The 22,263-nt window shown below is 42.2% G+C and overlaps 1 protein-coding gene across 1 annotated transcript; it reads left to right on the top strand.

Annotated features, from left to right (window-relative positions):
* Positions 1-1,970: 1,970 nt before the first annotated feature.
* LOC114078831 (protein lifeguard 1-like) lies at positions 1,971-22,024 on the top strand. Its single transcript, XM_027919874.2, has 9 exons — positions 1,971-2,238; positions 8,198-8,276; positions 9,407-9,460; positions 10,157-10,247; positions 13,610-13,647; positions 13,733-13,820; positions 16,986-17,075; positions 18,855-18,902; positions 21,872-22,024. Exons 1-9 carry the CDS (start codon positions 1,971-1,973, stop codon positions 22,022-22,024), a joined length of 909 nt encoding a protein of 302 aa, XP_027775675.2.
* The last annotated feature ends 239 nt before the right edge of the window (positions 22,025-22,263 follow it).

Below are 22,263 nucleotides of genomic sequence, written 5' to 3'. Positions count from 1 at the left end.
TCAGCCCTATTTTGTATTTTATTTAGATACAGGGTCTCACTGAGTTGCTTAGTGCCTCATGATTGCTGAGACTGGCTTTGAACTTGCCATCCTCCTGCCTCAGCCCAGAGCCACTGAGATTACAGGCGTGTGCCACCGTGCTCGGCCCTTGTATTTTATTGTAGAATATCTATGACTATTATTTTATATGATAATATGTTTAATTCACAGGGAATACATTTTTGTATATAATGCAAAGTAGATATTAAAGCTTATTTTGTTTTCCAAATACATAATTGTTCCAATAGCATGAGACAATAATTTGAAATTCCATCTTTATCCAATATTACATCCTCAAATATATCAGTTTGTTTTTTGAATCTCTCCCATCCCATTGATCCATTTATCTATTGCCACATTAGTACTATAATTTTAACCATATTGTTTGATGATGTTTTGATTCCTGATAAAGTAAATCACTACCCCTCCCCTCACAATTCTTCTCTTTCTCACTGTTTCTTGATCATTCTCATATGTTTACTGTTTCCAATGAAATTTACGATTACAATTTCATGTACTGGAAAAAAATTCCAACAAACCTTGTAAAGCGTAGAAAGTAATTTAAGGAGAAGGAACATTTTTACCGAATCACATCTGCTTCTCCAGGAGCCTGGGGTTTTGTTGAGACCTCTTTTTTGCCCTTCCCCCTTGGCCTCCAGCTTGTCCAAGCCTTTGCTCTCTCAGCAGTCTCCTTCCCAGACTCCTTTGTGGCCCATTGTGGAACAGAAGGCCTGCAGCAGGGGACTTGCTGAGTCCTCTTTTTCCCCAAGAGAACCCTTGACATCCTGCTGTTAGAAATCATCACAAACTTGGTGCATGACAACAACACTTTGATTATGCTATGATTCCTCAGGTCAGAGGCCCTGAATCAGTTCCGCTGGGCTACAGCGGAGGTGCCAGCAGGGCTGCATTCTTCTCGGGAGGCTCTAGAGGAAAATCCAACTCCTTGCTTTTTCCAACATCCTTAGCACTCCTCTGCCCATGGTCACTTCCTCCATCCTCAAAGACAACACCTGTAACCCTCCGACCTCTATTTCCATTGTCCCTTCTCCTTCTCTTATTCTATCCCTCTGTCTCCCTCTTAAAATTCGGATCGTAAGAAACCTTGTGATTTGACTGGTTCCAGGATCATCTCCCCATCTCAAAGTCCTTAACAGCATTTGCAGTGTTCCTTTTGACATGCAAGGTAACATGCACAGGTCCCGAGGATTAGGATGTGGCCATGGTTGGGAACTGTTATTCTGCCTACCATACCCAGACTCCTTAAGTTACTTGCCAGCCGCCAGTGATGTGCTCCACGCCCCTCTGTTTAACCTCATTATACTCTTGAGCTTCGTACCCCAGATACCTGAACTTCTTTTAGTTTCTAGACCTCTCTGCTTGCTCCTCCCCTGCTCCAGGCTGTTCCTTCTGCTTGGGAAAACCATATTCCACCTCTTCCCTTGACCAACTCCTACACAACCTCCAGGCCTGGCTTAACCCCCACTTCTCTGGGAGCTTCGGAAAACCCCTTCTACTCCCTGCCTGTTCCTCCAGCCCTTTGTGAGGGCTCTTGTACCATCCTTCCACACTTCTGGCCTGCTTATATTGTCTTTCACCTTACTGCTTGTTTGCTTACCTTCTATTCAAAATGTGAGCTCTTTGGTGGTCTTAGATCCCTGCTTTATAAAAATATTAATTTCATAATAGAATGTAAGTTATTCTACTCTATGGGCCTCATCTTACAAAGATTTGTTCATGATTTGTTTAATGAATGTTTATTAAGCACTGTCATGGCTTGATGCTCAAGGACAGGGCCAAGATAATTAAAATTTGGGGGAAAATTACTTGAATGTCACAGGGATCTAAGGTTATAGAGGTATGGACATGAATAATACTTTTTATCTTCCAGGAAAATGGACTTGGAGATCAGTGGGGTATCTTCCAGGAAAATGGACTTGGAGATCAGTGAGCCAATAGACTTTAATTCTGGAGATCAACATCTGATTCGGAAAGCAGCAGATAAAAGGGCCCAATCTCAATCTGGCCAGCCCCCCAAATCTACACCTTCACCTGGGGTCCAGGAAACCCAAGGGAGTCCACACCCCAAGGCTACTGATCGCGCACATACCTATGTGGTACAAATTTCAGATGAGCCAACCCCAGCTGACAGCAGTACAGTCACAACCACCGCATTCTCAGACGCTGCTGTCCGCAGAGGTGAGAAGACAGAAATTACCTTTTTGGAAAAGAAGAGCAAATGCGCTCTCTCTCTCTCTCTCTCTCTCTCTCTCTCTCTCGAAAATGTATTTTTAAAATTTTGGTAAATATATATAGCTTAAAAAGTTGCTACTAAAACATTTTAAAACTTTAAATACATTCCAAACACTGTGCAAGTATCACCACCATCCATTCATATGACTTTTGCCCCTCACAAAAGTCAAATTCAGTATCCATTGTTATAATTCTTTGTTCTGCCTCCCTGCAGCTTGTGGCAACCACCATTTTACTTTCTGTCTTTAGGAATGTGACCACTCTAAGTAACTGACACGAGAAGAATCATGCAGCATGTGTCTCTGAGGACTGACCTGCTTCCCTTATTTCACCTGATGTTTACCTGTGTTGTAGCATATGTCAGAATTTCCTCCCTTTTCAATTCTAGATGCTATTTTATTGTATGTGTCTGTTATATTTTGCTCATCCATCCATGCACTGATGGACACATAGTGTTCCCACCTTTCGCCTATTGTGAATAATGCTGCCGTGAATATAGTAGTACTGAAATCTTTTCAGGCACTTGTTTTCAGTTCTTTTGGGTATCTACCCAGAAGAAAAATCACTGTATATCCTATTAACTTTTCAAAGCCCCCCAAATAGTGCATTCTGGGGATTATGCTAATTAGGCAAATGCGGCTGAACTTTTAGCCTACCTTCCTTTTCTTTCTGCTTCCTTTCTTTCCTCCTCCTACCCTCTCTCTTGCTCTCCTTCCCTCTCTTTTCAACTTGAAGAACTTGAAGTCAGTTTGTTTCCACAATTGACTGTATCACAAAATAAAGCTAGCTCTTTAACTGACATTTATTTTTCATATCAAAGAATAAATCAATGATTTCAGCAATGAGGATTCAGCTACCCCCTTAGTTCAACAACTGCTTTCCTATTCTTACCTCATTTCTTATAAGTACTGACTCTCCATATCTGGGGATTCCACATAGATGGAGTCAACCAACTGTAGTTGAAAATATTCTAAAAGTAAAGGGAAAAAAGTTGCAGCAAGGGCTGAGGGTGTAGCTCAGTGAGTACAGCAGTTGCCTAGCACATGCGAGGCCCTGGGTTCGCTACCTAGCACCTCAGACACAAAACAAAGCACAGCAGAGGTAGCATCAGTACTGAACATGGAGAGACATTGTTTTTTCTTATCATTGTTTCCTGAACAATTGCAGTACAACCACTTACTAGCACTTACCTTGGCAAACATTCTTTTAAAGTATTTCCACAGTGTTGCTTGTCAGAGAGATTTTTTTATTATTATTCTATTAGCTTTTACTACTCACGCTGTATCATGAGATAGGATAGAGTACTGCAATGGTAGACTACACCCAAGTTGTCCAGGAGATTCAGAAATTCATAATATACATGTGGCGAACAACTTTTGGCCTTTTAAAGAAATAAGAATTAGTCATTAACTACAAAATGTTCTCCCCACGTTCCAAGTGATAACATAATATTAAGTTTCAAAAGATATTCATTAGATGTCCTAAATATTCTCTGTAAGTCAGGAATACATTCAGCAACTAGTAAGAGAGACCTAAAAACCTGAGACTTAAATGAGATTTTTTTTTCTTCTTTCCTGAAATATGCTATTCAAAGGTTTGAAGCTAATGTCTCAGGTCCCTGCTGGCCACTGTGTCACCCTTAAGCCTTCCCAGGCCTAGACAAGTGGCAGGTGGACTGTGAGCTTTGAATCCCACCACTGTCACCCTGTGACCCACACCCTCCAGCCTGTGACTAGAAAGGTACCTCCTGGAGCTTTCACCCATCAGGAAGAAAAGAGAAAAGGCAAAGGGACAAAGACAAACAAGGGGACAAGGGAGGGCAGCTGCCCGGACGGCTCCAAGGGGACGCCATTCACAGAGAGGTGTCCTGAATCAGCTCACCTGACCTCTTCCCGAGGCTGCCTCAGAAGCCGCAGGAGTTTACAGTGGCCTGTCACTGGCCTGTCTGTGTTGCATGGCCACCTCTCTCTGTCCTGGTTCAGTTGGGTTCATTGCTGCCCTTACCAAGATCTGGGTCAGATAGTGAGGAAGGCAGCGGGAGTGGGCGCCTCTAGCAACAGCCGCCTCTGCCACAGATGCCAGGCCCTCAGGGTGTCTTGCAAGGGAAATGTGACTGCATTTAGTTCTTACAGCAACCTGTAAACCAAGTTGATTGCCCTACAGATGTGGAAATGAGGCTTAAGGAGGTGTCATTGAAAAGTAGGCAAAAGCCTCCTCACCAGCGTTAGAGTTAGTTACTTGTATCCGCTTCTTCTGAAGAAGTCTGGGCACTTCCCTCTTTTTAAAAAATCATGTAGTATATAAGAAGATGAAAGTGCTATGGAAAAAGGAAGGGGGTAGGGTGAGTAAGGTAATGGATTAAGAGTTATGGGGATGAGGACTACAATTTTTTTCAATGGTGTTTGAAACTAGGAGTGCTCCGCCACTGAGCTACAACCCGAGCCCCATGGACTAAAAATTGTTTTTAAGTATTTATTTTTTAGTTGTAGGTGGACACAATATCTTTATTTCAGTTTTATGTGGTGCTGGGGATTGAACCCAGGGCCTCACATGTGGTAGGCAAGCTCTCTACCACTGAGCTACAACCCCAGCCCTAGACTAAAAATTTTTAAAGTGGCTGAATGGTGATATAATTTACAGATGTTTGAATTTACTACTTTTAAGGGTATACCTCAATGGTTGTTATATAGTTATGTAGGCATCATCACAATCAATTTAAGAACATATTTAACACTTCAAAAAGAAATCTTTTACTCATTAGTGGTTATTTCCTACGAATCTGCTTTCTGTCCCCATGGATTTGCCTCTACTGGGCGATTCATACAAATGGGGGTTGCACAGCATGTGGTGGTTAGTGATTTCCTTCTTTCACTTAGCATAATGGTTTCAAGGCTCAACCATGTTGTAGTATGTGTCTCTACTTCATTTCTTTTTATGGCCGTGTAGTAATCCATTACCTGGATATAACACATTTTGTTTAACCATGCATCAGTTGACAGAGATTTGAGCTATTTCACTATTTGGTTATTACCACCAATGCTGCAATCCACCTTTGCTGTTGTGTGAGCATCCTTTCAACTTCTCTTGCGTACCTAGAAACTTTACCTAGAAACTTCCAAACTGTTATAAACAGTTTATAAAATATAAACTGACATTTTACATTCCAACCATCAATATATGAAGGTTTCCATTTCTCCACATCCTTGCCAACTTTTTTCTGATCATAGTCATTCTGGTGTGTGTGAAATGGTATCTCATTGGAGTTTTGATTTGTGCTTTTTCACATGCTCAATTGGTCATCCAAATGTCTTCTTTGGAGAATAAGATTCAAAGCCATTGCCACTCTGTTTTTGTAAACCCACCATTTTCTTTCTCTCTCATGATTCTAGGGTTTGCCAGGGCTCAGTCGGTAATCGTGCGCTCTCATAATTGGTCAATGGCTGAGACTGCTATGTCTGTCATGTCTCCCTGACATGCCTGGAAGTTGGTGTTGGGTGTTGGCTGACTTCTTGTGGCTTGAGCTTCTAGCCATGTGGGTCCCAAGAAGAGGTGTACTGAGGACACACTCCGATAGGCAAGCTGTCCAAGCCTGTTTGCATCACCTGCAAATGTCTCATTGGTCAAAGTGAGTCTCGTGGCCAGGCAGTCAGTGTGGGAGGCTGCTGCCCAAGCTTTGCCTGTATTTAGTTATGTCATTTGTCTCCTTGTTATTGAATTACAAGAGTTCCTCATGGACTGTAGAACAAGTCCCTAATCAGAAAGTCCTGGGGCTGCGGTTGTAGCTTAGTGGTAGAGCGCCTGCCTAGCACGTGTGAGGCACTGGATTCAATCCTCAGCACCACATAAAAATAAATAAATAGAATAAAGGTATTGTGTCATCAAAAACTAAAATTTTTTTATAACTTTATTTAATTTTTATGTGGTGTTGAGGATCGAACCCAGCACCCTGCGCATGCCAAGCAAGTGTGCTACTGCTTGAGCCACATCCCCAGCCCAAAACTAAAAATATTTTTAAAAAAAGAAAAAAGAAAGTCCTTTGTCAGAAAACCCTTGTGAGTTATTTCACCTTCTTGATGATGTCATTGGAAGCACAAAGCCTTTACTTGGATGAAAATCCAATTTACCCGTTTTTTTTTTTCTTCTTGTGCATTAGGAGTCATATTTAAGAATTCATTACCTAATTGATGCTCATGAAGTCTTCTGCCTTTGTTTTTTTAAGAGTTTATCTCTTATGTTTATGCCTAGGATATAATTTTTAGTTAATCTTTGTGTTGTGGCATGAGGAAAAGGTCCCAATTCCTCCTTTTGTACATATATATCCAGTGGTCCCAGATCCATTTGTTGAAAAGATTATTCTTGCCCCTCATTGAATTGTTCTGGCACATTTGTTAAAAAAATCAATTGACTATAAAAGCAAGGGTTTATTTCTGGACTCTCAACTCTCTATTTCATTGAGCTATGGGTCTATTATTATGATTCTGGGCCACATTTATTATTTATTCTCTCACAGTCCCCGCTATACAATAGATGCCAAATTAACTTTAGATAAAGGAATATTTTAGTGAAGGCAGCACACAATTGGATATGTATGTTCTTGTATTTTGATTAAGAAAGCTTTGTCCCTCTCCTCTGTTGTCACGCTTTCGAGAATAGAAACTGCCCAGCAAAAGGACAGAGTTGACCGTCCTTTGAGTTCACTCTAAATAGCATTATTTCATTTTTTTTCCTTTTAAATTGAGATAAAGCCACACAAAAAAGAAAATTGTCATTGCCAGTGTCATGTTTTCTACCTGTGCAGTAGAAAGTAAGTAAAAAGAGGGGTTAGAGTTGTGGCTCAGTGGTAGAGCGCTTGCCTAGTACGCGTGAGGCACTGGGTTTGAGTCTCAGCACCACATAAAAATAAATAAATAAAATAAAGGTCTATCAACAACTAAAAAATATTTTAAAAAGTGAGCAAAAAGAGATGCTGGCATACTATACTTTGCTGTCACTCACTTGGAACTCTCTGATCTGACATAATTCACCAGGTTATTTAGTTTCTGCTTTTATAAATAGGAGGGAAGGGGGTTGCTAATGGCAGTCAGGTTGGAGAGATCAGTGGCTGGGGATCTCTGAAAACTCTGCAGCCCAGGGCCACCTCCAGAAGAGTAAATATCCTGTTCACTTGTAGCCCCTGAGCTGTTGCTCTTGTCCATTCTGTCCAGGGGAGTAGCTGGATCCCTAGGAGGGATCTGCCACATCCCGAGACTTTCAGATCATTTTTTGGTCCTAAGGAAGATGGAGAGTGCCTAATAAAGAATTAAATCCCTGAGTTTGTGAAAATTTGGGTTTCTATAGATAAACTCTAAGGTCTCCAATAAAGCATAATTAACAATTGGTTGAAATTATTTTCCGTTGTTGTTGTTTGTACTCGGGACCGACTCTTGCTATGTTGTCCAGCCTGACCTGGAACTCCTGGGCTCTAGGGATCGTCCTGCCTCAGCCTTCCAAGCTCTGGGACTACAGACATGTGTCACTGTGTCCAGCTTTGATTAAATACTCTTTAAAGGCTCTGCAGAGTTGTATTTGTTTTTGTTATTGCATTTGCTGACTGGAAATTAGCTGTCACTACCTCTTTCATTCTCAAGAAATCAAAGGAAGGGGCTGGGGCTGGGGCTCAGTGGTAGAGCGCTTGCCTAGCATGAATGAGGCATTGGGTTCCAGCCTCAGCACCCCATATAAATACACAAAAAAATAAAGGTCTATCAACAAATAAAAAAATATTAAAAAAATAAAGGTATAAAAAATACAATGACATTATAAAAAATCAAAGGAAAACTTCACTAAGTATCAAAATTAGGTAATTACATTTGTAATTTTACTTTGGAATATTTGTGTCACTAAAATAATGTTTCTGTCTTCTCAGCTTTCATTGTGAAAGTGTTCCTTCTCCTGTCAGCCCAGTTGTTGGTCACTGCGACAATTATCAGCATGTTTATTTTCTGGTAAGTCTTTATCACTGGTGTAGCATAAAATGTTAAGTTGTTCACATTAATTCTCATTGAATCAACTCTTTTTAATTTTGATCATTTAAAAATTATATTTTTTCTTAATTATTCATTGGAGATGATATTTCTACAGGTTTGTTTTTCTGAAGCAATTCCTAGACCAAGGTGGTGGTAGATTTCTTGAATTCTACTTTAACCTCCTTCTTAATGCAAGAACGTTTTTCTTCCTGTTATTTTGGGTACTGTTTACCTTGCCCTATTTTCACAGATTAAACTGGATACAGGAAAAAGGTGAGAACTTGGAGGCTGGAATTAAATATTTGAGAGACTATGATCTATTACTGATTAAGTGTGCATCCTATGCAAATCTGAACTTATGAAATAGATGAATTGATTTATTTTACCTTGTATGCATATCAACCTCAGTACTTTTTAAATTAAAGAACTTCACTAGGTGTTTGCATTTATTTAAGTTTGATTTACCACTTACAAAAAACCTGCCTTTTTTATAAATGCATCTTTGTTCTCCTTGGTGCTGGGGATGGAACTCAGGACCTAACTCATGCAGAGCATTGCTCTGAGCTATATCTCTAGCCTATTTCTCTTTTAAGAAAAATGTTTCCAGCCAGGTGCAGTGGTACATGTCTATAATCCCAGTGACTCAGGAGGCTGAGGCAGGAGGATGATTGCAAGTTCATGGCCAGCCTCAGCAACTTAGGGAGGCCCTAAGCAACTTAGTGAGACCCTGTCTCAAAATTTAAAAAAAAAAGGGGGGGGGGCTGGGCATGTGGCTCAGTGGTAAAACATCACTGGGTTAAATCCCTAGTACCAAAAAACAAAGCAAAAAACAGAAAAACAAACAAAAAGCCAGTTTTTAACTTTTTTTTAGTTGTAAATGGACCTTTATTTTTAAATTTATTTTTATATGTGATGCATGAGAATTGAACCCAGTGCCTCACCTGTGCTAGGCAAAACTCCACAGTTTTATCCCTATCCGTCATTACTAATCATTGTGGGTTCCTGCCATTCTTTTCATGATAGTGTTTATTTCTGCTTAAATATGACATCAGTTAACAGAATGTACCATTTGTCATGTAAAACTATATCAATTTTTTTTTCTTAACTAGGAAAGGTTTAAAAACGTGGGTACGTTCAAACCCCTGGTTCACCTATGCACTCTTGTAAGTATCCTCAACTTTAATAAAATCTTGTTTTTCTACTAGCTATTGACTGAGGTTCTACTACTATTCAAAATGAGGTAATAAAGGTATAACCTTCTCGAAATTATATAGATGGAAACCAAACAAATGAGTGCTTGCCACCAGTCAGGATTGAGGGGTGTGTGTGTGTGTGTGTGTGTGTGTGTGTGTGTGTGTCACAAGGAAGGGGGTGGGTAACACCAGAGAAGTCTTTGTTGATGTGTCATTGATAGAATAGCTCTGAACTTTGATCCTGGTGGTGGTTACTTGTATTTACACGTAGATTTGTGTCATAGTTCTATGTCAAAGAACTAGATAGACACACCATATCAATGTCAAATTACTGGTTTTAATATTACATTATAAATATATAAATTGCAATCATTAGAGGAAATTGAATGTAGGTTTCATAGGACCTTTTGGTCTCTTTGCAATTTGCTGTGAATCTATAATTATTTTTAAAATAAAAAGATACAAATACCCCACAAGCTAACTTCAGATGGCAATGAAAAAAAATTTAAAGGCAGAGAGGAAGAGAGAAAGGAAATATCATTTTTATAATTTTATAATTCTTATCAGATAATGTCATTTAATGATATAGTCTGCATATCTGTCTGTATATATCATATAATATAATCACTGGATGTAAATAACACTGGGTTTTACATTATCCTGCAGCCCAGCATTTTTTGTTGTACTAATTATACTTGCTTGCTGTGGGAATCTCCGCCGTCAGGTGCCTGCAAATTACATTCTCCTGGGATTCTTTGTAAGTAAACTTTGCACGTGCTCTAGCTCACCTCTGAAATATATTTTAGTTGCCATATTAAATTCATTGCCTTTTCTTGTGGAGACTCTTCTTGTGGAGTAATGCACGTAGGGATTATCTGTGGAATACTCTTGAGAGAAATTCTGGTTGTAATGAGGTAGTAAACTTACCTCTGAGGTAGTATCCACACCCCTTTAGCAAGTTAGAGAGTTTGGACTCCTAAGCTACTCCTTCCCACTGGCAAGCTGAGCTCTGATAAGGCTACCTGGGGAACCCTCTCATGAGTCAGGGCTGCATTTCAAGAACAGGTAACTTGATTGTCCCGGGATCTCTGTCAGGCACAATAAGCACATTTTGTTCTGGAAGGTGGTTTCTTATCTAGTTCACAAACTCATGATTAAGAAATGTCATTTTCTTTATTTTTGTAAAGTGTGTGTTTTTTTTTTTTTTTTCTAGTTCCAGTCCCTCTGGGAGCAGAAGCCATCTCTGAGCTTAGGTTGTTCCCAGTTCCAGAACTTTCTTCTCAGTTCAGGAGAACTTTTCCAGCGCCCGAGAGTTGGGAGTCTGAGGGCTTCTCGTGCTCATTATCTTCACTTTGGTTCCTGGTTCCCCAGAGCCTCTCTGGGGTGACTTGACCCCACTTTTGACAGAACCTCTTTACACCTGCTTTTCAGTCATTCTGTACCACTCTAGGTCACATGAAACTATGTGGCTCCCTTTCTTGTAGCCAGTTACTTTCTCTTCTGCTCAGAACAGAAAGACCCCAGGATGGATCCAGCTCTCAACAGCTACCTGAGTGCCTAGATTTCCTAACCCTGAATAGAATCTGAATTCCTATCATTACCCCCATCCCATCCCAAGACTAAGCTCCCAGGGACTTAGCAGCATCTAAGAATTATTTCCCCAACCCTGACTCTCACATAACAGAACCATTGGGCCCAGAAGGTGAGAACCTTCTGGAAGCTTTGGTCTCTCAGGAACTCAAGTGTAGTAATTGCTATCGTGTTTTGCTCCTCTTGGGAAAATCCAGAACCATCCCAGTGTGATTCAGGTATAGAGTCAGCACATGATTCTCTTTTTGAGTCTTTGAGTTTTCTTCCATGCAGTGTTGACCATCCTTGCATAAGAAAATTTACTTACCAATTGGTAAGTAAGTTTATTCCTTATCTGGTTCCAAATCAGATTTGAGGTAGCTTATGCAAATATGTGCAAGATAAGATGTTGAGAAAAAAAATAGGAAAATAAACACAGTGGTTTGATTGATGTGCAAGATGCACTAACTCCTGTACTCCTGGGTGTAGGGATCCTAGCTTTGGTTCTGCATCTCCTGGTGGTCAAAGCAAACAAGGACCCATGACCAAGGATGTCAGTCTCAGCATTCTATATCAAGTAGCACCCAGGAGGAATAGCTTCCTCTTGAGGTTGGAGAAGACTGGCTGTCTGCTGCCCGCAGTCAGGCATTTCCTCTGCTGTGAGAGCATCGAGGAGCCTCCCTGGGTTGGCATGGATACACGGCTCGTTGCGCAGGTTGGCAAGCAGGGTGTCCCGATGCCTGCCCTGGCAGCACAGAAAGCACCTGAGAGTGGGCAGGGCATCGAGTCAGGTTTAGGAAGCTATGGGATTCTGAAGCTGAGAGGAGAGGGCAAGTTTCCTAGAAATGTTTGAATTTTTCCTTTTAACATTTCAAATGGTTTCAATGCATATTACAAGAGGAGACAGATAAGAGCTGTTGGTCTCCAGAGAAGCTGTTCTTGCTGAGGTTTTGTTCTCAAAGCAAGTAACAGCTGAAGAGAAGATATATTGTAGAGGGGGAAAGAATTAGCTGTATTTTCTAGGGTTAATATCTTGCCCAAGTGTTAGGAAGTATAGGGGTAAAACCATTTTGAAAAAGGAGTTGAAAGAAAACAGGAAAACATACTCATGGAAGATACTTTTTGTCCCATGAAACCTTGACCCCTGGAGCCCATATTCTGAGCTCTTGAAGTCATCAGACAGGTTTGAGTCTACAGCCGATTTGTTCCTCTTCCTTTCCTTCTCTCTGCCCCTCACCCCGCAGCTCTACACACACACACACACACACACACACACACACAAACACACACACACACACACCCCTTTAATATGCTGCAATGAAACAATTGAGTTAGGAGAAGAGGGAGGAAGCATCTTGTGAGGAAGGTGGGAGGCAAGCGTATGATTACAATATTGTGTGTTCATGGAGTAAGTAAATGCCTGGTTCCTGTAATGGAAACAGAGATAGCCTACTCGGGCAAGTTTATCAAAGTAGAGAATCAGGCAGAGCCTGGGCCTGGGAGAGCCAGACAGGTAACCCAGGACTTTGAGGCTCCAGTTCTTTTCCAGCCTCTGATCCTGTTGGCTCAAGTTCAAAGCCAAAGCCAGGGAGCCCTCAGACTTGTCAGGTTGCACCCTCCTTTTTGTTCCCTGAGACAGAAGGACCCTTTCCTGGCTCTTTCCGTGGATCTTCCACATCCTCGGGTTTGCTCTGACTGAGCGTTCAGCAGCCTGAGGAACGTTAGTCCCACCACCACTGCGGGCCGTCGTCTGAGCCTGACACATCTGTGGTGCCGTCCTTGCTCTCATCCTCCAACTTGACTGCCTGCTAGCTCTTGGCCCCGCCAGCCTCGGCTCCCTTTGGGTGGTGGGAACTCTCCGGTGCAGCCTTCCTCCTTCCTCCCAGGGTTAGCGCCTACAGACGAAGTGCCACAATGCCAGGAACTGCTCCCCAGTTCCATCTCCTGGCACTGGGAAGGTCTGGGTTCTCACCCCAGGTCTGGGGTTTGAAGAGCCTATTTATGATCACAGATCCTTTGGAAAGGGTCCATACCCACACTCTGGGTGAAGCATTCATACAGAGAACATATCCTGATCTGATAGTGTTACAAGACTGTGTGGATGGCCCCATTCAATTAATGACAACAGAATCCACAAATAAACTTTAAAAATGTTCTTTTATCAGGGAATAGTATTAATTATACAGAACAGTGAGCTTTACTGAGGCACATTCGTGTATATACATGCACGTACTTGGTTTCCACATTCGTAATTAGTACGTATTTAATTCACTGGATATGTTAAATATACTATTGTGTTTTAAGAAACTTGCACTGGTAAACGGCTTCCTCTTGTTAGTCCTAGGAAGACTGTGACAGAAACGGTTGGTTATACTGTTGATTTCCCACACTCGCCCCATAGCTCTGAGCACCAGGGTCGTGTACTCTCTTGCTTGCTCCTTAGACCCTGTCCAGAGCACACACTTCAAAGCACCGCCTGTGGATTCTGGTTCTCAGCCTCATGCCTTGAAAAGCAGGCTTCTGATTTATTGTGAATTTTTTTTTTTTTAGACACTTCTTCAAGGTCTGCTGCTTGGAACCATATCAGTGTAAGTCTTCGATACATATTTCCTTATTATTGTGTGTGCCTTTCCTTGAATGTATGAGAACAGTAATTGCAGTCTCTGGTTTTAGTTTCTATAATGCGGAGGAAGTGTTGTGGGCCACAGCAGCAACCACTCTGGTGACATTAGCACTCACTATATTTGCTCTACAAACAAAAGTACGTATAATTGGAACAGATTTCTGTCCTAAGGGGGTGTACTGGGAGTGTTCCTTTGTCCCTCCTGACCTGTTTCTGCACCTGGTGCCTGAGCTCTGAGGTCCTGTGGGTCTCCCCTCCATGGCCCTCTTGTCTTTGGGCTTTCCATGGACTTGGACCAGTGGATCCCCAGCTGGAGATGGGAGGCAGGGAGGAGAGAGGGACTTATTCCTATGGCAACCTCTGGACCAGTCCCTCTTAGCACAGTCGAGTTTCTTACAAAAAAATTCATTGTCCAGAGGTGGCCAACCCAACACAGACTTCTAGGCTCCCTGTGCTCTTCCCTTTGAGCCTAGAAGTGGCACTAGCTCTCTCTCTGGCTCCTAGCCTAGACCCACTTGTGCTTTCCCCGTGGATAGTATTTTCACAAACAAATGCTCCTCAAAACATCCTATTTGAGTGTGCCAACTAACTGTTCCCTGCTGGGGCCCTGACTCTAATAAAGGAGTTTAAAATTCAAAAAGTTTACAGTTCATCAGGGATCGAAAGTGCCAAGATTACCCGGAGAAGGTTATGTAATCCAGGACTGTTCTTTTTAAAGTATGACATCAGTCTCTGCAGCCCTGAAATGCTCCTGGAGTTGGTGAGATATTTCCAGCAGCCCTTTCTTTAGCTCTGGCGACCTTCTTTTGGCAAATGATGGATTTGTCTTAGTTCAATAACTTAGAAGTGTTTTTCTCCAATCGTTTGGCATGGTAGGGAGTGTCTTATATACATGAAGAATTTTAGCTTTTTCTGGAAGAAAAAGGAAGAAGCAACAGAGAGGCAGAAAGGCCTGCTAAAATATTTGGTCAAAATGTATTAGAAGTGTTAATTCATTATCAGCGTGATATTTGCCATGTCAAAACTGGCCATTTGCAGAAACCAGCGTCTTTGTAAACAGATATGCCCTCCTGAGGTGAGTGAGGTGGGCCACCAAGGAAAGCATAACTTCATTTAACCATTTAAAACCCTCTAGGAGCTGGAGTTGTAGCTTAGTGGTAGAGGGCTTGCCTAGCATGCTTGAGGCACTGAGTTTGATCCTCAGCACCACATAAAAATATAAAATAAAGATATTGTGTCCACTTAAAACTAAAAAAAATATTTTTAAAAAATATTCTAAAATGCCAGAATACGTTTTTGTATGTGTGTGTGCGGGGAGGGTACCTGGGATTGAACTCATGGGCACTTGACCACTGAGCCACATCCCCAGCCCTATTTTGTATTTTATTTAGAGACAGGGTCTCCCAGAGTTGCTTAGCACCTCACTGTTGCTGAGGCTGGCCAAGCTGCTGGGATTACAGGCATGTGCCACCATGCCTGGCCACAGTACCATTTGTACCACTTCCGGTTTTTCCTTCTTTACTCTCTAAAATGGAGTCTGGGAATTTAGGGTGAGGGTATGGCTCTTGTGAGCTCTTGGCACTGGCCCAGGAGAGGGTAGGGGGCAGAGATGCCATGACCCATCGTTGTTCCTGAATGATGGGCACCTGGATCCCAGGGTTGCTGTGCTCTCTGTGGGTCTCTAGAGCTGAAAGTCCCCCACTGGTGTGACTTAGCACCTGTTGATCTCAGGTCTGTTCAGAGCCAACAGGGCTCTCCATCTGAATTAACCTCACCCCAGTTGTCTTCCTTTCCACTAAGGAGGACCAGGCCTAAGGTGTCACTGTTACGAGCCAAGTTGACTACTCTGTAGATCCTCTGGTCAAGAGGAGTATGCCGTCAGACACCATCCAAGTTATATAATAAGACAGTCTTAAATTTCCTAGTAACACATTTAAAAAGTGAAAAGAAACAGGTGACCCCCCCATTGTATAAAAGTACACTGCACCAATAAACAATATGGGAAAAAAAAGAAAGGAAACTAGTTTCAATATATTTTATTTAAGCCCATATATAGGAAATGTCACTATTTCAACATGCAATCCACATAACAGAAATATGAATGTTTAACATTCTTTTTGAGAGTTAAAATTCAAAGTCTAGTGTGTATTTTATACTTAGAGCATATTTCATTTTGGACTGGCCACATTTCAGGTGTATAGCAGCCACAGGTGGCTAGTGGTTGTCTTATTGAAGGTACAGTTCTAGACAAAGTTACTCCCAATCCCCTGGAGGGCCTGTTGAGACATTGCCAGTCCCCTGCCCCAAGGTTGTTGAGTCAGCAGGTCTGAGGTGGGGCCTGTCCAGCACTTCCCAGGTGGTGCTAATGGATGCTGCAGGTCTGGGACCCACACTTAGGGAACCAGTGCTTTAGATTATTCTCTGGGCATTTCCAGGGTAGGGGGCAAGAGGGGTAATGCAAGAAAATACTTAGGATATTTTGGAAATTGAGGCTCTTCTTTTGCTGCATAATTTATTTCCTCCCCCAGGCAGAAGATGAGTATGTTATCCCTTTTCTTTAAAAAAAAAAAAAAGAAAAGAAAGGGGGGCTTGGGCTATAGCTCAGTGGCAGTATGCTTTCCTAGCATGTGTGAGGCACTGGGTGTGAGCCTTAGCACTATAGATACATAAAATAAAGACATTCTGTCCATCTACAACTACAAAAAATTTTTTTTAAAAAAGCCCCTGATCAGCCTAAGCTGGTTTATAAAGACAAAAATAAGAAAAGTCGCATTAATCAATTTCAAAATTAAAAAAGAACAGCAATTTTTGAAAACTTAGTATATATCTTCATTAAAATATATGCATTTAAACATGAAAAAGATTCCCAGTTGATATCTTGGTATATTTCATTCCATAACGTTTTCTATGCATATATTCTTAAAAATGTGAATAATCATGATACTACTATCCACATAAATTCACATCATTTTTCCAGTGAACCCTTTTTACTAGGGGAAATTTCATATAAATATAAAAATAGAATGGCATAGTGAACCCCATGTTACTTATCACCTACAGTTTTAGGGATCACCAACTCTTGACTTCTATCATTTCATTCATGCTCCTTCCTTTTTCTCCCTCCAGAAGGAAATCCCAGTCAATATGACACTTTTTATGTAGCATTTTTCAGTGGTTGGCACTAATGGGTTTCCATGGTTTTCTGAATTGGTCAGGGCAAATTGTCTATGGGGTTAGAAATGAATCTCTGAACCCCCAGAAATCCCTTGCAGACGATAACTGAGCTGTTGTTTGTTTCCCCAGTGGGATTTTACCTTGCTAAACGGAATGCTGTTCGTTTTCCTCTTCGTACTTGTAATCTATGGAATTCTCTTAATCTTCATACGATCATATGTAAGTGGGCTCCCGTTTGGAAATGTCAGAGAGCTGTTGTGACGGGTGGAGGGCTGAGGGGTGGGTGGCTCAGTGGTAGAGCGCTGGCCTAACCCGTGTGAGGCTCTGGGTTCAATTCTCAGCACTGTATATAAATAAATGAAGAAAATAAAGGTCCACCAACAACTAAAAAAAAATTAAAAAGAAAGAGGATGGATGTAGGTAGGGCTGACTGTGTCAGTCTGGGTCCTCTGAGAGCAGACGTGGAGTTGGGAGCATGCCAGGATTTTCAGATGAGAAATGTCCAAGCGAGAAAAAGGGAAGGAGGGCGCTGATGCAGGGTGGGAGAGCTGTCGGACCAGCCAGCATAAATGGTCCCACGGGCAGGAGAACAAAGGGAGTTTGGGCAGAACATTCTAGATGTGGTGTGGTCTGGGGGACACAAGGCCTTCATCCCCTACCTCCCAGGAAGGGCCCTGCTGTTCCCAGCCAATGACGGGCCAATGCCTAAGACAAACTGATGTAAGTTGCACGGCCCAGCAGCCTCAAGGTCACTGTGCTCCCCTCCTGGGAGCTGAAGGTCCCTGAGGTCTGTCCTATTGACAGCCACACTGACATCACTGGGTGGTACTGTGGGCAGGGGATGGAGTCTGCGAATACTGAGCCTACTCTATACTGTTGTTGGCCTTCCCCAAGAGGGTCTTGAGGTAAAGCTACTGGCAGGAGCTGTCTTCTCCTGTGTACAGGTGTAGCCTGTTTGAAGGAAGGAGTATGGAAGAGAGAGTCCCCTCTGACATGTCCCAATAGCAGCCGAGAGGAGGCTCCTTGTCCCAGTCCAGATTTTTTTCCTTTAATATATTCATTGAGATCTTGCTATCTGTCAGACCTAGGCACATTGAACTCTTAGCACATTCTTGAAAAGAACAGTCTGGAACTCTTGTGGCCTCCAGATAGTGTCACCTATTGCCAGTCTCCCTTCTGCACCATGAACCTTGCGGGCCAGCAGAGTGCACTTGCCCACCCCTCCCAGGCCCAGCTCTCTCCGGCTGCAGAGTTTGACATATTGTTCTCAGGGTTGTACACCTCTGCCTTGTCCTCTTCCCAGGAGTCAAACCTTGGGTGTTTAGACTAGTTCCATATTCTGGTCAGGAGTGTCTTGGCTGCGAGGAACATATCCCATTCAGACTAGCTTAAGGCAATGACCTGGAGAATCTCATGGAACTCCTAGGTGGGAAGAAGAGCTGGGTTTGCAGGAACACAAACTCTGCCTTCCTCTCTGGGGCTGGCATGACCGACAATCTCTACTTGTGTAGCGGATCTCCAGCCCTGGCTGATGACAACGGCCTGTGCTGCTTGGATCCCTCTAGACGGGGAATTGATTTCTGACTGGCACATCTGCTAAGCCCAGTTACAGAGCAGAATTTCTTGACCACTTGGCAGAGTCACTGTCTCCACAGTGGGTGTCTTCCACCTCTCATCACAGCCTTTAGCTAGGGAGGGTGGATTCTCTAGAGCCTCACACATGTAGATGTGTGGATGAGGCAAAAGCAGAACATGTCCAACACATTCTCCTTGCCCTGCCATGCATGAGACATTCAGCATTTACTCATGGAAAATTATTTGGCATGTGTGAGGTTGGTTTTCTTTTGCTTATTTACTGGAATTGAGTGGATGCTGTTGACTCTGTTCGACTTTCTTGTTGATATTGGGTCCTTACCCATCAGCGGTGACCTAAGCAAATCCCTTTGGTTATTCCAAAGTCTTGTTCTTAAGCTACAACTGTTTTCTTTCTCTCCGCAGTGGCTGCATGTGCTGTATGCTGGACTCGGAACCGTGCTCTTCTCCATGGTAAGTCCGTCTCTCCCTCTCCTTGCTGAAGAACGTGCTGTCTGTGCTACTCATGTGGAGTGAGTAATTCACTAGAAACCCTTGGGCAACTTGCTGCCTCTTATAAGGTCATATTTAAAACCATCACCCCCAGGAGAGTTGATGGTCCTTCCCAGTCCACAAAAACATTGCTTTTCCTCAAAGAGTCAATATGTAAGAAGAGAACAAAGGGTTATTTATAAGCCTCGGTACTTATGGTAGCAGGGTGTGATTTCATTTTCTCTCTTAGATCAGTCTCTTTTCTATTCTTGCATAACATGGACTTTTCATGGGGACTGGCCAGGGTCACTGTCAATGCATCTGGAAAATTTTCCTTCCATTTTGACCTGTCTCTTGCTTCATATCTTCACAATTATTTCAAGGAATATTTGATTTAAAAGGTATTACATGCATTTGTTTTAAAATGCAAACAACATAGAAGACTACAAAATGATAAGATCTCTCTCTGATTCCCTGGTCCTCAGAGGTACCACTGTAAGTAATTTCTGGGAATCCTTTCAGAATTTTTTTTTGCCACATGAGCACCATTTCCTCTTGCAGTACTATGGACACACTATATATAATGTTCTGCTTTGGCCTTTTCACTTAGACGCGATGGTCTCCATATACTGGCAGACCTAGGTCAAGCTCACTCTTTTTCAGGGCTGCCAGGTTTTTCCATCACTTTTATCTTGTCACTTCTTTCAGGGATTTTCTTATTATTTTATTTATTATTTTTTTTTGCAGTGCTGGGGCTGATATCCAGGGCCTCATGCATATGGAGCAAGCACTCAACAATTGAGGTACATCTCATTCATTAGGTTTTTTCTATTTTGGAAATTTCCAGATATAATCAGAAGTAGAGGGAATGGTAAAATGAATCCCATATATTATCAACAAGTTTTAAAACCATCCATGTTTTGGTTTATCATTTGTCTTTTTGCTGTTGTTGTTGGAATTTTGTCGTATCTTTTAAATGTTGGAAAAGTTTACACCCAGGGATTAAAGTTCAGGACACACATTGCAGTTTTCTCATTTCTTTTCTTGTAATAGGAATTGATCTGTGCCCATCCTCCTATGCTCCCATGTGCTCAGCCTTTGTGTGTGGGTGCTTGCTGTGGTGTCTCTTATGGCCCATTTGGGGCAGTTTGTTTCCATGTAAAATATACTGATGTTCTGTTTCCTACATGCAGGCAGAGCAAAACCTCTTGTAGGCTTAGGGTGGTCACTCAACACCAGACATACAGCTGGAGGAGAAAACTGAGTGTGTGTGTTTTAACCATCAGAGTTGTGATAGGGAGTGAGGCAGGGTACCACACTTCCAAATGCTCCTGGGAGTGGGAGTCTGAATCCTAGCTGGGGCTTCCCTGTGTGTTGGCTGTGTCTTCAATGGGATCTTGAGCCCTGGTCTCCTTGGAGGAGGCTGAGCAGCTGGATCTCTGCTCATCTTCCTCCCCCACTTTCCTGTCTGCCCTCGAACACATGACCTCTCCTGAGAATCCACACTCCTAACCAACCAGTTCATGCCTGCAGAATCACTAAGACTCCATAATCCCCTCTTGTAAGAAGATCAAGATAAATTCAGGGTTTTTTGGATGGAAGAAAGAGAGAAAAGCACTTCTGCAAAGGAGTTAGGGCTCCAGGAGGAGAGATGAATGCTCAGCTCCTTTTGAGTGATGAAATGTCCCAGTTTGTCTAGGACTGAAGTGTTTCCAAGGCCACCTAAAAATCCTGGGAGAATTGGAAGGATGGGCCACTCTAGCTGTTTTTCCTTCCAAAGGTGCTCAGATGAGACCTAGGGATAAAGGGCTAAGGGACTGAGCACTTCAGGTGAGACACCTGCTCTGGCATCTCCCTCAGAGATGCATTAATATAACCAAGATTCAGTGAAATCTGGCCCACCGCCACTGGGTTGTTCCCACACTACGTGAGATAGCACCTGCCATAAACCTGGTGTGAGGCTGCCCAGGAAGTAGCCAATAACTCATCCTGTTCCTCCCCTCCATTTCCCCTCTCCCCCCTCTTCCTCCTGGACTCCTTGGGAAAGGTTTCACTGAAGTGAATATTGCTCTCAAATCTATCTTTTAAAAAGTCTTTAAAAATTTTATAGTTATAGGTGGACACAATATCTTTATTTTATTTTTATGTGGTGCTGAGGATGGAACTCAGTGCCCCATGCATGCTAGGCAAGCACTCTACCTCTGAGGCACAACCCCAGCCCTTAAAAAAAAAAATCTTTAAAACTCCAAGGATTCTCTTTACTTTCAATGTTGGAGATTCGGCCTAGATTCTGGATATAAGTAACTGCTCACTTTGCAGCAAACACAAAAATGAGAGAGGCACGGTGACTTTTAAAAAAATCTTGACATTTTTTAAGACCTGATAATTTTACCTACTGCAGCTGAACGAAAACCTTTCTTTAGGGAATGCCTTAATCACATGGGAGTCCCCTCTCTTCCTCTTTCTATTTTGGATATACAAGCACCATTAATTACTAAACCATCCCCAGTGGCAAGGTTTGCTGTTACCCAAAGCTCCATGAATTCAGATTTATTTTTACTGTGTGAATCAAGTGTTTGGGAAGCTCTTTGATTATTTGTTTAGCAAGGACATGGAAGGAAATCATGAATAGAAGGCATTTGGTAGTTTAATCTCTGTGTCTACTTTGTCCACTGGGTCCACATAAGTAACCAAAGGTACAAAGATTTTGGATTTGGCTCAGATCTGGTCCCACAGGCTTCAGGAAGATAAGGCACTTGGTTTTATAGAGTATAAACTTGGGGACTTCATGAATGATTGATGCCGAAAGAGTAATATATTCAGCCCAAAACTGACTTTCTAGAGTATTTTTGTGCCATAGGTAAAATAGCTTTTTTTCTAGAGCATTTAGGACATTTGGTTTGATAGACAGGTACGATTGAAGTAGCTAATTCTTCTTCCTTTCCTTTAAGTACCTGGTGATGGATGTGCAGCTCATGGTGGGAGGGCGTCATCACCACTCTGACCTGGACCCAGAAGAATACATTTTTGCTGCCCTGAACATCTACTTGGATATCATCAACCTCTTCCTTTTTATTTTGCAACTGATTGGACTGGGACGGTAGTGGTCCAGCCAAGGCTAGCTTGTGCTGAGAAGCAGGAAGGAGGGACACTTGTGACGTGTTGCCAGGCTCAGACACGCAAAGGTTACCACTTCCTAAACCCTTTTATTTAAAAAAAACAATATTTAAGAACATTTTTGTTTGTCAAAGTTAAGCATTTAAAGGTAGCTGTTGCTATTCTTCTTACTTTTAGTTCCACTGTCACATAGCAAAACTTTTGGAGGACATTTCAGATTTTTATA

Source organism: Marmota flaviventris, chromosome 1, assembly GCF_047511675.1.
Source record: "Marmota flaviventris isolate mMarFla1 chromosome 1, mMarFla1.hap1, whole genome shotgun sequence".
NCBI classification, from domain to species: domain Eukaryota; kingdom Metazoa; phylum Chordata; class Mammalia; order Rodentia; family Sciuridae; genus Marmota; species Marmota flaviventris.
Note: the sequence above shows the minus strand (reverse complement) of the source record. Positions and strands in the feature narration are given on the sequence as shown.

Bases quoted from the DNA above. Each gene is read 5' to 3' on its own strand.
- LOC114078831 (XM_027919874.2), top strand. From the start codon at position 1,971: ATGGACTTGGAGATCAGTGAGCCAATAGACTTTAATTCTGGAGATCAA. The intron at 2,239-8,197 runs GTGAGAAGACAG...CTGTCTTCTCAG, and splicing joins AGACGCTGCTGTCCGCAGAG to CTTTCATTGTGAAAGTGTTC. The intron at 18,903-21,871 runs GTAAGTCCGTCT...CTTTCCTTTAAG, and splicing joins GAACCGTGCTCTTCTCCATG to TACCTGGTGATGGATGTGCA.